The sequence below is a fragment of the Mizuhopecten yessoensis genome, unplaced genomic scaffold (assembly GCF_002113885.1).
Source record: "Mizuhopecten yessoensis strain PY_sf001 unplaced genomic scaffold, ASM211388v2 scaffold3023, whole genome shotgun sequence".
Taxonomy (NCBI): Eukaryota; Metazoa; Mollusca; class Bivalvia; order Pectinida; family Pectinidae; genus Mizuhopecten; species Mizuhopecten yessoensis.
Window position 1 is genome coordinate 1008674 of NW_018404837.1, and position 14686 is coordinate 1023359.

At 35.3% G+C, this 14686-nt stretch overlaps 1 protein-coding gene across 1 annotated transcript; it reads right to left on the bottom strand.

Moving 5' to 3' along the window:
- Window positions 1-325: 325 nt before the first annotated feature.
- LOC110446876 (transducin beta-like protein 2) lies at window positions 326-14667 on the bottom strand. Its single transcript, XM_021492217.1, has 12 exons — window positions 14497-14667; window positions 13596-13808; window positions 12647-12698; window positions 12079-12141; window positions 10990-11098; window positions 10532-10631; window positions 7756-7842; window positions 5846-5981; window positions 5441-5490; window positions 4733-4915; window positions 3319-3505; window positions 326-2186 (listed from the first exon to the last, which is right to left on the bottom strand). The coding sequence occupies exons 1-12, from the start codon at window positions 14621-14623 to the stop codon at window positions 2132-2134; spliced, it is 1362 nt and encodes a 453-aa protein (XP_021347892.1). The 5' UTR covers window positions 14624-14667; the 3' UTR covers window positions 326-2131.
- Window positions 14668-14686: the final 19 nt, after the last annotated feature.

Below are 14686 nucleotides of genomic sequence, written 5' to 3' on the forward strand. Positions count from 1 at the left end.
CGTCAGCAAAGCAATCAAACCCCTTGAAACATTCTGGGGTAGCCGTAGTCAATACTGCTAGATTTTTTCTCTGCATTCCTAAGTATGAATGACATATTGCTTGAATATTACTATTCAAAAGTTTTCTATCTGTGATGGTAGAAATTAACATTGCTAATATTGATTTCTATGTAGATATATTTTGTGGCAAACTGCATCTTTTACATCAGCTGCTATATAATTAGTCAACATTTGGAGAACTGATATCCTTATGCAACAGCGGCCCATTTGTATCTAGTAACCTTAAAATAACACACAAACCACTTAAGTACACAAGATAAATGATTTAATAATCATATTTACCTGGAATTGTAATTGCACAATATGTAGAAGTTTCCCTTATATCATTAAGCAATCATGGAGTTGTTTAACTAGAAGCAAAATGACAGAAGACAGTTGAATGACTTAGTTATAAAACAAATATAATTTATTCATTGCAAGAAAACTTAAAAAAAGTAATCCAAAAATAAAAATAAATCCTCATGATATGATTAAAAACAATTTGTATCTCTTACAAAATCAGTTTTACCCGATCAACAAGTCATGTTAATATCCTTTTGGACGTACATAAGTTACCCATATCTTTGGTAATAATGACTAAGTTGATATTTTCCAAAGTCTGCCCATGTCAAAATCACGAAGAAAAGAACACACGAAGACTATGATTCACACTAGGTCTATTTCTCCATTGAGCGAATCAGAACCTTTTACAAAAACAAAGACATTACTTAGGTTCGTAACCAGTCTACATCCTTAAACGACCTTAGTTGTTGAGGACTTTAAACCCTATAAAACCAACCAAACATCACCATTCTAAATTCTGTATTAACATTGATGAGCGACAAGAATAATTATTCTGTACAATGGGAAAATTTCCCTGTAGTTTTATTTTCAGCTTTTTTGCCCTCTGTAATGAGGGTGAATTTATCATTACAGCGAACATTTGTAAACAACATAATATACACAGTAATCAAATGCGAAGGGCAAATTTAATATCGGTCAAAAATGAATTTTACAGTGGAAAGGTGAAAATTTTACTGATCAAAGTTGTTCAGGTATACAGTATTACTGCAGCTATAGTATGATCTGCATGTCTGGAAGAATGGGAGGGTAGTAAATTACTTAATTTAATATAGACTGGTGACAAGGTCTCTGGAAAAATCTACCTGCATGACATTTGAATAGTTTTAATAATATAAATGAGAAATCGAAATGACAGTGCTGTAGGAAATGGCATCAAATACTTTAATATCCATGTTGTTGTTTTTTTAAATACTATTTACCAGTAAATCATATTGTACACAATTCATTATTTTTCTCCATCTTCTCTCAAGTACTAAAATAGTATGACACGGAACTCTAATTGTTTTACATATATATTACTGCATTGTTAATATAGTCGTACAATGTAGTCCCACAACATCATACGTGAACAAGTGGATCACTTGACAATCAACAGACAAACTAGGTTTAAAGCTTACCCACTTGTAAATTGAAATCAGTGCGGGCTTGATAACCATTGCAAGATACGGGTTCCTATGCTTAAAGCACAATCAATGAAATTTTTACGTGACCTTTTACTGACTTTAGTATGACATGTACTCATCACTTTCATCTGACCTGTACATTACACCTTAGTTTACAAACACTGATCTAGTCATATGTTTGGTGTTGCAAAACATCCAATATAAGAATACTTTGACATGATATTTTTAAACCGTATTTTCACGTTTTTTTTCTTTCTTTTATTTAAATTTAAAACATACTTGAGCATTTTTTTTCCATATTTCCATATTCAAATTGTAGTCTTTCCCAAGAATTTCAAAACAGGAGGAAAACAATTGTATACATCGTCCAGTTGTAACATAGTCATTTTATTTTGCTTTACAAGTTTTCAGATGTTCATGTAGTTAAAAACATCTTTCTACATGTGAAAAGAATACAGCGAGAAAGTTTAAGAAACTCAAGGTCAGTTGTTGTATCCCAGAGAAATCAGCTCCATTCATATAAAGTAAATTATCAATTTATAAAAATAATGTCCTTAGGAATGCTGCCAATGTAGTCAATAACTGAGAGACGTATTTTCTGACCACTATTTGCTGCTGGCGTGCCCGTTGGACTGCCCGAGTATGCTAGCTAACGATGACCTGTGAATAAAAATCAGGAACATTATAACATGTGAAAAATAAGACACTACATGGATAAGGATAAGGATAAGAATGGAGATACTAAATGTGTGTTTCTTTTAGACTGAAATTTAAAACACGACACTAGTGACTTTCATCTTTAGGTCCACGATCCTGATCATTCAAATGAAGTTTCAATAAAATCTGCCTGTTAGTTAATATGGAGTTTTCCGGACAAGTTGTTTCGCATAAAGGGCCGAGGTTTCAATAAAATCTGTCTGTCATCCACAGAGTTGTCTGGACAAGTTACTGTGGATGACAGACAGACATCCAGACAGACAGGGTGATTCCAGTATACGGTAATACCCCCCTCTAACTTCATTCAAGGGGGTATACAAACAGGTTGTGTAGACTCTAATTCATATCCTGCATACCAAGTCTGACTTCCCTACACGAATCTTTGGGTGAATTTTCCCTAGAAACCTGTATTTCAGTACTTGAGGTCTACATCAGGGAACAGATGGAGGTCGCAGTGCTCCAACTTTGTACATAATACAGTACCTCCTCAAGTTTAGCAATACACAAAGTGTGATGTTCATATATGAAACAGTGACCAAGATATGCTCTGGAACTTGGAGTACACACTTGAAGTGGAGTATAATAAAAAGTGAATGTGGTTGAAAAATGATTATAATATAGGACAAAAGATGGACCATGGATAACACTAACCCCCCCCCCCCCCTCCATCATTTCACCACTGGTGCAGTATAATTCTGTTTGTAAGTTACTTATAAACTGTTTTACTTATAAAAGTTACTTATAAACTGTTGTTTGTAAGTTACTTATAAACTGTAAGGCATCTTTTTTTCCGATATTTCTCACAATGATCTTCATTTTAATTTATGTGCATACATTTATTATTGAATTTCATGAAGACAGACAACAATGCCACCAAGGACTGCTCAGATACAATACAATTATATAAAGAGGATGTTGCTGATGCTGGGTATCAACTCCGTGCCTTCCAGCATTTAAGATTTCAAACGTTCTAAACATCACAGGAGAGGTTGTCTGGTGTCTGCTATTTATTTGAAAGCAGATCAAATGTATCATGGGATGGATAACATTTGGACACAAATGATAAGAAACATACTTAGCGTCCAAGATCTGTTGGCGAACACGCTCCCTCACAGCTGTTGAAGGTGCCTTTTTCTCTTTTTCTAGGAGATCTTCTATAGTTGCCCGATATCCTGTTACATTATGGAACACGTGTACATAGCGATCGCCAGCAGTCACTAGGTATTTGTTGGTCGTGTCAAAGCTCAAATCTACCAAACCACCTGCAACAACAAATACACAAATTATAGTTTAAAAGTTATCCTTAATTTAACAGCACATGCCATATACCATATTCACATGTGTTGCAAAAGGAAAATTCAGGTTGTCCTTTTAAAGCATTAATTTAAGGATCCTTGTCCCAATGCACTCTGCTTTTTCGTATCTACAGTAATCTACCCTTAATTTCGTTTTGGAGATACTTCCATCGACCGAATAACTTGGAGTAACAGTATAACAGTCCGAAATTCCAGGGCTTGAATCCCAGACTCCTACTCACTTGGAGCGACAGTATAACAGTCCGAAGGTCCAGGGCTTGAATCTCAGACTCCCACTCACTTGGAGCGACAGTATAACAGTCCGAAGGTCCAGGGCTTGAATCCCAGACTCCCACTGAATTGTCACACTCAAGCACACTGTTGTTGATTATATTTTATTTATTTTACCTTTCTTCATTTTTTGTTTATAAAAGTCTTGGATGGTACGGTTTTCTTCTCAGAAATAGTTTATCAAAGCTACAGTCATGCTGGGAAAAAGACTGTCCAAAGCGAAGTTACATTTTTTGGCAGAAAATATAAACTGTGTTCAGTACCCCAAATTTGTTTCTGAATCACAATGGTCCTCAATATAATTGGTATAGGGAAAATGTACCACAAAGTTTGTACATCAAAAAATGGCACCATTGGTGAAAAAGTAATCCATGAATACAGATCTATCTTCATCCATTTATAAGTAATGCATTACCAAGTTTATAATAGAGTCAATTAATTATTACTACACATACATTATACAATGATGGTGATATTTACCATGTGTTAGCAAAATTAAACATGAACTTGGTTTAGACATTGAATTACTTGATAACAATCATAAATACGCCTAGTAGCTAGAGTGATGGCAAGTAACAAAGACTATGACTTAGGACTGGTGCTTTGAAACAAAAAACATGTTGGATATATCAAACTACTGCACATTCTAACCAGGTTTGGTGAAGTTATGATCATAAATGAGTGTTTTAGACTTTGACCTAAAGTAAATACCTTTACAGGAAATTGTTGGATATATCAACCTAGTACATTTATAACTCAATATTGCATCATATTTAGTGAAGATACGGTCATAAATAAGTCTTCCAAGGCATCAAAAATTAATTAAAAGACAGACAGCAAGACACAATATACCTGACTACTTTGTAATGAGGGATTTAATTAATAAGATACTCAAAATATTACCTATATGAATATTATCTACAGTTTCTTCTTCTTTGCTTGAGATGGCATTGAAAAATGTAATCGAGTTCTCTCCTCCTACTGCGACAGTTCTACCATCAGGTGACAAAGCTATTAGACAATAGCCAGAGTAACTAATATTTCCTGTATGTAACAGGTACGGATCCTGGTTCATTTCGTATCGTACTGCAATACAAAAACATCAATATTTTTATAAATATGAACTTCAGGCAGTATGCTGCTCTACCATGAATTATGTTACAATTTTTTTTACTCCTTTACAAAAGTTCTTATTGGAAGATTTGGACTTGAATTAATGACAAGAAATATGCAAGAAATACACAAGAATGGAATTATTTACAACATTATATAACGTTATTAAAAACAATTAAAAAAGTTCAAAGAAGGTAGTTGCAGCAATAATCCTTAGAAAGTTACAGAAATTCTGTGAACAGCATCTGTGTTATAATATTTCAAAGATGGTTCAACTTCAATGCAGTAATAGTCATCACAGCAATATCAATAATTTTAATTGAGAAAAGTAGAAATTTATAATGACAAATTCTCAAGTTTGTCTGTATGAAATATGTATCATATACAAAAAGTTTTTGCTTTCATGTCTTTAGAAGTTGTATACAAACTGGTAAAATATAAAAGCTGCAAAAAAGTGAAATTATTTTGAACCTGTCATCATATTCACAGAAATCTCACCATTAGTATCCCAGTATTTCCATGTCCCATCCTTAGATACTGATGCCATTCTGTTAATAGATTTACAAATGGACAGAATATGAAAAGCAATGAAAAAAAGGTAAATTCAACTAAGATGCTAATTTCTTATAATACATGTATTTCCTACCAGACACAATAGAGCTGAAAATTATCACTTTTATGATTCATTAGTGAAAATAAAAATAATATCATTAAAGCTTGTTCATAGAAATGATCAATTTAACAATTTTTATACCTGCCATACTGGATTATTATATAGCCAAATACAATTATATTTTCCATTATCCTGTCCTTTGCTAGAAAATATCAACTTCTTGTAAATGAAAATGTTAATAATTAATTTGAAGCTTTAAAAATAAAAACATCTTGTCCTTTGCCACTTACCGACTGGAATCATTGTTAAATGAAAAACTATACACTCCAGCACTATGTCCCTTCAGTTCAAACGCTCTCTTGGTATCTACGTAGCTTCCGTTTTTGTCGAAGCATACTTCCCAAACCTTTACATCCGGTGTAAAACCTGTCGTCAAAAAACACATCAATTTTAAATGCTGCCATTCTTTTGTACAGAGGTTCCCAAAGGAGTGGTGGTTGATAAAAGTGTTCATCTAAACAAGAGGCCCAATGAACCTGCATCACTCACCTGGTATTAATCGCACACTTGTAATCTTAAAAGTGGACTTAAATACAGCTACAGGCAGAATATCAGTGTGCCCTTGAATGTCAAGCAATGACATTAGGTTGAAAGTGGGTCAAGGTCATTCATTTGAACAAACTTGGTAGCCCTTCATCCGAGCACGCTACTGGCCAAATATTATCACCTTAGGCCTCTTGGTTATTCAGAAGAAGTTGTTTAAATGTTTTGAACATATTTGACCCCTGTGACCTTGAAAATGGATGAAGGTCATTTATTTGAACACACTTGGTAGCTCTTCAACCAGGCATGTTACTGGACAAATCTCATCACCCTAGGCCTCTCGGTTATTCAGAAGAAGTTGTTTAAAGGTTTTAAACATATTTGACCCCTGTGACCTTGAATATAAACCAAGGTCATTTATTTGAACAAACTTGGTGGCCCTTTATCCCAGCATGTTACTGGCAAAATTTAGGCACCCTTGGCCTCTTGGTTATTCAGAAGAAGTTGTTTAAAGGTTTTAAACATATTTGACCCTTGTGACCTAGAATATAAGTCAAGGTCATGTTTTTGAACAAACTTGGTAGCCCTTTATCCCAGCATGTTACAGTCCAAATATCATCACCCTAGGCCTCTTGGTTTATTCAGAAGAAGTTGTTGAAAGGTTTTAAACATATTTGACCCATGTGACCTTGAATATAAATCAAGGTCATTCATCCCAGCATGTTACTGGCCAAATATCATCATCCTATGCCTCTTGGTTATTCAGAAGAAGCTGTTTAAAGAATTTAACATATTTGACACCTGTGACCTTGAAAATGAATGAGATCATTTTTTTTAACAAACTTGGTAGCCATTCATCCCAGCATGCTTCTGGCAAAATATCATCACCCTATGCCTCTTGGTTTTCAGAAGAAGTTGTTTAAAGAATTTAACATATTTGACCCCTGTGACCTTGAAAATGGATGAAGGTCATTTATTTGAACAAACTTGGTAGCCCTTCATCCCAGCATGCTTCTGGCCAAATATCATCACCCTAGGCCTTTTGGTTACTGAGAAGAAGTTGTTTAAAGTAAAATGTTGACGCCGGACGGACGACGGACGCCGCACCATGCCATAAGCTCACTTGGCCCTTCGGGCCAGGTAAGCTAATAATGTTAATTTTCAAATTGTATATGATCTGAAGTGCCTTTTTCAAAATTTGAAAATAAACTAACGTGAGATAGATACACCATCTTCGCTAGCGAAGTGTTCGCTTCGTATACACTCCATACGAAGCGAACACTTGGCTAGCGAAGATGTAGATACACATGAAAAACAATTATTATAGAACCTTTTCTCCCATGATGTTCATACTATGTCAGGAAATCTTTATGCTTCACTTAGAAACATATGCATGATTCCTGATTCCAATCGAAGAAACTATGATGTCAAAATGGACGATGCCCTTACAGATGTTATAATTTCTTGAATCTGGTGATGATGTCATAATTAGAGCATTGCCCTGTAAAATCACATCCAGGGTCCGACTGTTACGCAAACCTATCATGTCACCACGAATCATCCTGCAATTCAGACCCAAAAATCAAGGTCATAACACTGACATTATGTCTCCCAACAGGTCATTTGAAAGTAGTTTATAGAAGTGTTTTTTTCTCACCTGAAGATGCAACAAATCTACCACATGGAGAGACACAGGCGAAAGAGTTGTTCATCTGGTGTGTGTCTATGGTGTCTAGTACTTCACCTGTACAGGTAAACAGAAAGGTATATTACAGGTAACTCTTTTTTATGGTTATTTATCATGCATAACTAGATACTATACATCCACGTTCTATTTGCCTCATTAGACTATTGCAAATGTAAACAAATTAGCTGTATGTGACTTAGACAAGACTTTGTTGAGTGTTGGTACAGTGTTTGTGAGTGTAAACAGTGAACTTGCTGAGTAGATTGCTAAATGGTTTGTTGAGTGTTGGTATGTGAGGGTAAGCAGTGAACTTACTGGGTAGATTGCTAAATGGTTTGTTGAGTGTTGGTATGTGAGGGTATATAGTGAACTAGCTGGGTAGATTGCTAAATGGTTTATTGAGTGTTGGTATGTGAGGGTATAAAGTGAACTTGCTGAGTAGATTGCTAAATGGTTTGTTGAGTGTTGGTATGTGAGGGTATATAGTGAACTTGCTGGGTAGATTGCTAAATGGTTTGTTGAGTGTTGGTATGTGAGGGTATATAGTGAACTTGCTGGGTAGATTGCTAAATGGTTTGTTGAGTGTTGGTATGTGAGGGTATATAGTGAACTTGCTGGGTAGATTGCTAAATGGTTTGTTGAGTGTTGGTATGTGAGGGTATATAGTGAACTTGCTGGGTAGATTGCTAAATGGTTTGTTGAGTGTTGGTATGTGAGGGTATATAGTGAACTTGCTGGGTAGATTGCTAAATGGTTTGTTGAGTGTTGGTATGTGAGGGTATATAGTGAACTTGCTGGGTAGATTGCTAAATGGTTTGTTGAGTGTTGGTATGTGAGGGTATATAGTGAACTTGCTGGGTAGATTGCTAAATGGTTTGTTGAGTGTTGGTATGTGAGGGTATATAGTGAACTTGCTGGGTAGATTGCTAAATGGTTTGTTGAGTGTTGGTATGTGAGGGTATATAGTGAACTTGCTGGGTAGATTGCTAAATGGTTTGTTGAGTGTTGGTATGTGAGGGTATATAGTGAACTTGCTGGGTAGATTGCTAAATGGTTTGTTGAGTGTTGGTATGTGAGGGTATATAGTGAACTTGCTGGGTAGATTGCTAAATGGTTTGTTGAGTGTTGGTATGTGAGGGTATATAGTGAACTTGCTGGGTAGATTGCTAAATGGTTTGTTGAGTGTTGGTATGTGAGGGTATATAGTGAACTTGCTGGGTAGATTGCTAAATGGTTTGTTGAGTGTTGGTATGTGAGGGTATATAGTGAACTTGCTGGGTAGATTGCTAAATGGTTTGTTGAGTGTTGGTATGTGAGGGTATATAGTGAACTTGCTGGGTAGATTGCTAAATGGTTTGTTGAGTGTTGGTATGTGAGGGTATATAGTGAACTTGCTGGGTAGATTGCTAAATGGTTTGTTGAGTGTTGGTATGTGAGGGTATATAGTGAACTTGCTGGGTAGATTGCTAAATGGTTTGTTGAGTGTTGGTATGTGAGGGTATATAGTGAACTTGCTGGGTAGATTGCTAAATGGTTTGTTGAGTGTTGGTATGTGAGGGTATATAGTGAACTTGCTGGGTAGATTGCTAAATGGTTTGTTGAGTGTTGGTATGTGAGGGTATATAGTGAACTTGCTGGGTAGATTGCTAAATGGTTTGTTGAGTGTTGGTATGTGAGGGTATATAGTGAACTTGCTGGGTAGATTGCTAAATGGTTTGTTGAGTGTTGGTATGTGAGGGTATATAGTGAACTTGCTGGGTAGATTGCTAAATGGTTTGTTGAGTGTTGGTATGTGAGGGTATATAGTGAACTTGCTGGGTAGATTGCTAAATGGTTTGTTGAGTGTTGGTATGTGAGGGTATATAGTGAACTTGCTGGGTAGATTGCTAAATGGTTTGTTGAGTGTTGGTATGTGAGGGTATATAGTGAACTTGCTGGGTAGATTGCTAAATGGTTTGTTGAGTGTTGGTATGTGAGGGTATATAGTGAACTTGCTGGGTAGATTGCTAAATGGTTTGTTGAGTGTTGGTATGTGAGGGTATATAGTGAACTTGCTGGGTAGATTGCTAAATGGTTTGTTGAGTGTTGGTATGTGAGGGTATATAGTGAACTTGCTGGGTAGATTGCTAAATGGTTTGTTGAGTGTTGGTATGTGAGGGTATATAGTGAACTTGCTGGGTAGATTGCTAAATGGTTTGTTGAGTGTTGGTATGTGAGGGTATAGAGTGAACTTGCTGGGTAGATTGCTAAATGGTTTGTTGAGTGTTGGTATGTGAGGGTATATAGTGAACTTTGGCTGCAGTAGCTACCCTTTAGAATGTGTTTTCAACATATTCTTCATTATATATTCTGCCAATAACCATGGTGGAACATGTTTATGGAAAACCTTACTTGTGGACTGTCACAACAACCAAAATTTTCAAAAAAAACTCTAAAGATTCCAAAATTGGTCCTGCAGCAGAAAGCTTTTCAGCGTGAATTTGGAAATTTATACCTGGAACATTTCTGTTGTGTTTTTCCGAAATCATCGCAAAAATTACTTTATTTTCACAAAAACATGCTTTTTGTATGTGATATTATCCAAAAGTTGCAAAGCACATGCCCATGTGGAAAGGAGGTAGGAAACTCACTGCGCAGGAATAAAGCTAATTCCACTTGGTATCTGCCATATTTGATAAAATTTGTGATTATATGTCAGACTATATTTTCATCAGTGACGATATCATTGATCTGAGAAGTATCTCACCTTTAATGGTCCAGATGAGAATTGTTGTATCACTACCACATGACATGATGAACCTCCCATTAGTGGCGATACCGATGCTTATAATGTCGGACTGATGTGTCTGGAAATACCATTTAAACTTAAATATATAGACTTCTCCTCCAATTTTTGAATCTGCTATTTCTGATGGTGATTTTTGGTGAGTATTGTTCGGAAAAAGACTTGTTTTGCTGATTAAAACTAATTCCAAAATTAAATTTTAAAAAAACCATTTAATTGTATTTCACTGCAATAAAACTTCAACATGGACATTGTGTCTTTTACATTGAAACATTCCAAATAAAAGTATGTAATAAATATCAGATCAGAATTTTATCATTTATAATACTTTTGTTAACAGTTCATTTGAAAAGTGTAAAAATCATCCAAAATTGTTTAGGTAAAATCTTCGAGATCTAGACTTCATACGAGCCGATTACCTTGGGGAAGTCGAATGCAGAAGTGATATTCCCAGGGGATCCATCGTCTTTCTTGCCTATCCTATACACTCGAAGGGCATTGTCATTGGCGAGGCTAACAATGAAGGCTCTGAAACAATTAGTAGTTATATATTACAGCTGGCTAACAATTAGAAGTTATATTACAGCTGGCTAACAACTAGAAGTTATATTACAGCTGGCTAACAATTAGAAGTTATATTACAGCTTGCTAACAATTAGAAGTTATATTACAGCTGGATAACAACTAGAAGTTATATTACAGCTGGCTAACAATAAAGACTCAGAAACAATCAGAAGTTACCAGTATATTACAGTTAGATATAATATCTGGAATTTGTGCTGGAGTCACTTCCTTCAAATTGTTTTTCATAACATTATCTCATAATTCATTTATGATATCATTTCACAACTAAAGATTTCTTTTGACCGATCAGTTTGACGAGTTCTGTGCTTTTTGGATGTAATGATTTTTCATCAGCCACTGGTTAAGGTTGACCAATCTTTGAGCAACCAGGGCCTGGTTTTTAAGTGTTCATTTCTCTTCATAAGGACATACATATCATGTACAGCAGCAAAACTTGGAAATTCTTTGTCGTTTGTTTGTAACAGTAACGTCATCAATTTTTGAGAAAACAACGTAATTTTCTCAGACAAACCAATGACGTAACAATCAATACCTGCTCACAAGAGAAGATAACTCTGCAATACACAAAGACGGAATGCATACAGTGGAGTATGTGCTTAAGACATGATTATTATAAATGACATCCAAACATCCGGGTTTTTTCCTAAGAGGGTTTCACATACAAAAACTGGCAATTGTATGTGAAACAGAGTATACGAGATGTTCTTCAGACAAAGTGATACAGTACTGCCTAGTGAACATTTCTGATTGGCTTACCAGACTGACCGACTGATGGACAGCTGGGTACTTGTAACTTATGATACCTTTTGGTAGTTCTAGTGAGGGACTTATAATCAATGCTCTAGAAATGCCATCAATTTTCTCATGGTCAAGGACGATAGAAATATTCAATAGGTATAAAATTCCTACGATGGTGAACATACTTGGTGTCTGGGCTAAACTTCACTTGAGTGCCATGGTCCAGTTCCACAATACCTTTAATGAATCTGAAATAAGAAACTTGAATCTACATAAGCTGAAACAATTTTATTTTTGGCATTCATATGAATAAACCTGGTATTTTACTTTTCAATCTATCATGATGAATTTGATATTGAAATAATTCCCAGTTTTGACTATAATTAACTCTTAAATCTTTGTTATGATCATCATTCACACTATCTCTCAATATTGCTTGTTCACCTGTTGTGAGTTGTGATACATTAAAGAAGAACTAGTTCCTTCCATGAATAATAAACTCAGGTAAAAGCAGTTTTTGTCAGTTGTTTTTCCCCCCAACATATCTTTACCCTCATTATTAATTTTGTCCATAATACACTCACATATTGTGATACAGTCATGCACATGTTGACTATTTCTTAAATAGACTATCAAATTTACACCAAAATATAATCTGGTAACAAAACAAAGACCCACAAAAGTATTTTATGTTAGTGCAAAGAAATAACAAACCTTCATCAAATTATATACTTGTACATGTATCACACCTACTTGTGTTCCCTTTGGTTGAAATCCTTTGTACCCCATAGCATAACACAGCGATCTGTTAAATAAAACCCAGGAAAATTAGCAAATCACTACCTACAATATTAATACATGATTATGGTTTTCTAACAAACACTGTTTTTAGCAATTTCTATTAGTACCAGAATCATATTTAGCCCCAAAATGTTGTCCATTTTGGTACTTTTTGTACGCTTTTTTAAGTTGTCATAATATATGTAACAGAGGAACCAAACCTGGGACCACTGGATTACCAATCTGATGCTCTACCATCGAGCTAAAAAGGAAGCAATAAATAGACCTTGCAGAGACCACTTGTACTAATAAATCAACAAAGATGAAATCAAACATAATTTACAACAGTGACCTGAACGTAAAATATTAGTGAGACAGGACTAGAGTTCAGCCCTGGACGCTCAAACAGACTGAGCTACCTGGTCAACGTAAGTGCATTGGCACAATTGTGATGGTCATCAATATATATAATAAAAAAAAAATCAAGACAGTGGGACTTTACTATGGCTATGGGATCTACAAATTTGAATCTTAAATCCAGCTACAAATATCCTGTTGTTCCACTTACTAACCAGTTTGTGGGGACACACTTCCATTTTTCTATTTAAAAAAAATCCCAGCAATCAAGCCACATCAGGGGAAGTGAAAACTAAAGGAGCAACATTAATGAGGCTGAACTGTATGTGTTCACAAGATTTTTTTTATAAATAGGGACATATTGAACTGAAAGGTACAATTTTAGCCAATTCTATATAAGAAATTTAGTACAATTTTTACCAATTCTCCTGAACTGCTTAAAAGGTTATGCACACACAAGTTAATGGTCAAGATGGAGGTCCATTGTGATAGTTTTTCAAACAAATGTATGCAAAACAGTCACATGAACAGTATTTATAAATTAGTATACATACAAATGACATACCTTCAGCCGTTGTGATGAGATATTTGCCATTTGGGCTGAAGTCTATGCCTAACACAGCACTACTGTTCCCCTTTAGTGTACTTGCAAGCCATGGATGATTAACTTGCAACTGCTGAGGTTTCTTTGTCCGAACATTCAGTTTGGATTTCTTAGAATTTTTTTCTTGTTTAACAGGATCTGCCTTCGTTTTAGTTACTTGGTTTTCATCTGAGTCTGAGGAGTGAAATACATACATGTACAAAGGCATCAAAATGAATTTAATTCAGAATGTTATTATTAAAAAAAACAAAATCAGAATATTTAAAAATTCAGTAACGGAAGAAGCCCTTAGCTACCTTCTCAATTCTTGCAACACATAAATAGAAAGAAAGTTTCTGTTCTGTTATCTAACAAACATAATGAAATTCCTGATATCTTGTATTTCTTTCGGTTGGGGTATTTTGATATTTTTCACAAAAGTGAAAACATGAAGATTATTTATTGAGCTGAAATATAACTGAATACATTTGATGAGCATCAGTTCAGCTAAGGTGGAATTGCCTGGAGTGAACAGCAACATGACAAGCATACTTTGCTCCCACTGAGGATAGGTTGGACTTTTTTCTTACCTCGGTTATCTAACTCTAGGTAGAAAAAAATCAAACCAGATTTAATGGTTAAAAACGGGCAAATGAGTCAAAGAAGGAGTGAATTGAATCCACGACTTCAAATTCTGTTTGCATAATTGCTATAACGTATTATATATGCGTTTAAGATTACTTGCCTAGTCTATAGCAGGTACCGAAGGTAAAGAAAAAGACACACACGTAACACGTCTGCTTTTTACAGCTGTTTTAATCCCATCAACCCGATGTAATATTTTTGTGCATCGGCGCATTAAGTGCCAAAATGGTGAGGTTACCTTGTTTCTGTTCCTTTGTCTCTTTTTTCCAAACACTGCAAAGAAGAACCAGTAACAGTACTACAGCTCCAACAGCAGCAGTTACAGCAAGAGCCGGTACAGAGGAAGCTTCAGATATATCCGCCATGATGCTGAGGTGTACTTTACTGTTCGATTTTCTTCGGATTTATCTACTGCCGAGTAGTATACT

What these genes read in the sequence shown, in the direction of transcription:
- LOC110446876 (XM_021492217.1), bottom strand. Translation starts at nt 14,623, where the DNA reads ATGGCGGATATATCTGAAGCTTCCTCTGTACCGGCTCTTGCTGTAACT. An exon ending in TCTCATCACAACGGCTGAAG is followed by an intron (nt 12,699 to 13,595) that starts GTATGTCATTTG and finishes TTTATTTAACAG; the next exon opens with ATCGCTGTGTTATGCTATGG. An exon ending in TTTAACAATGATTCCAGTCG is followed by an intron (nt 5,491 to 5,845) that starts GTAAGTGGCAAA and finishes ATCTATTAACAG; the next exon opens with AATGGCATCAGTATCTAAGG.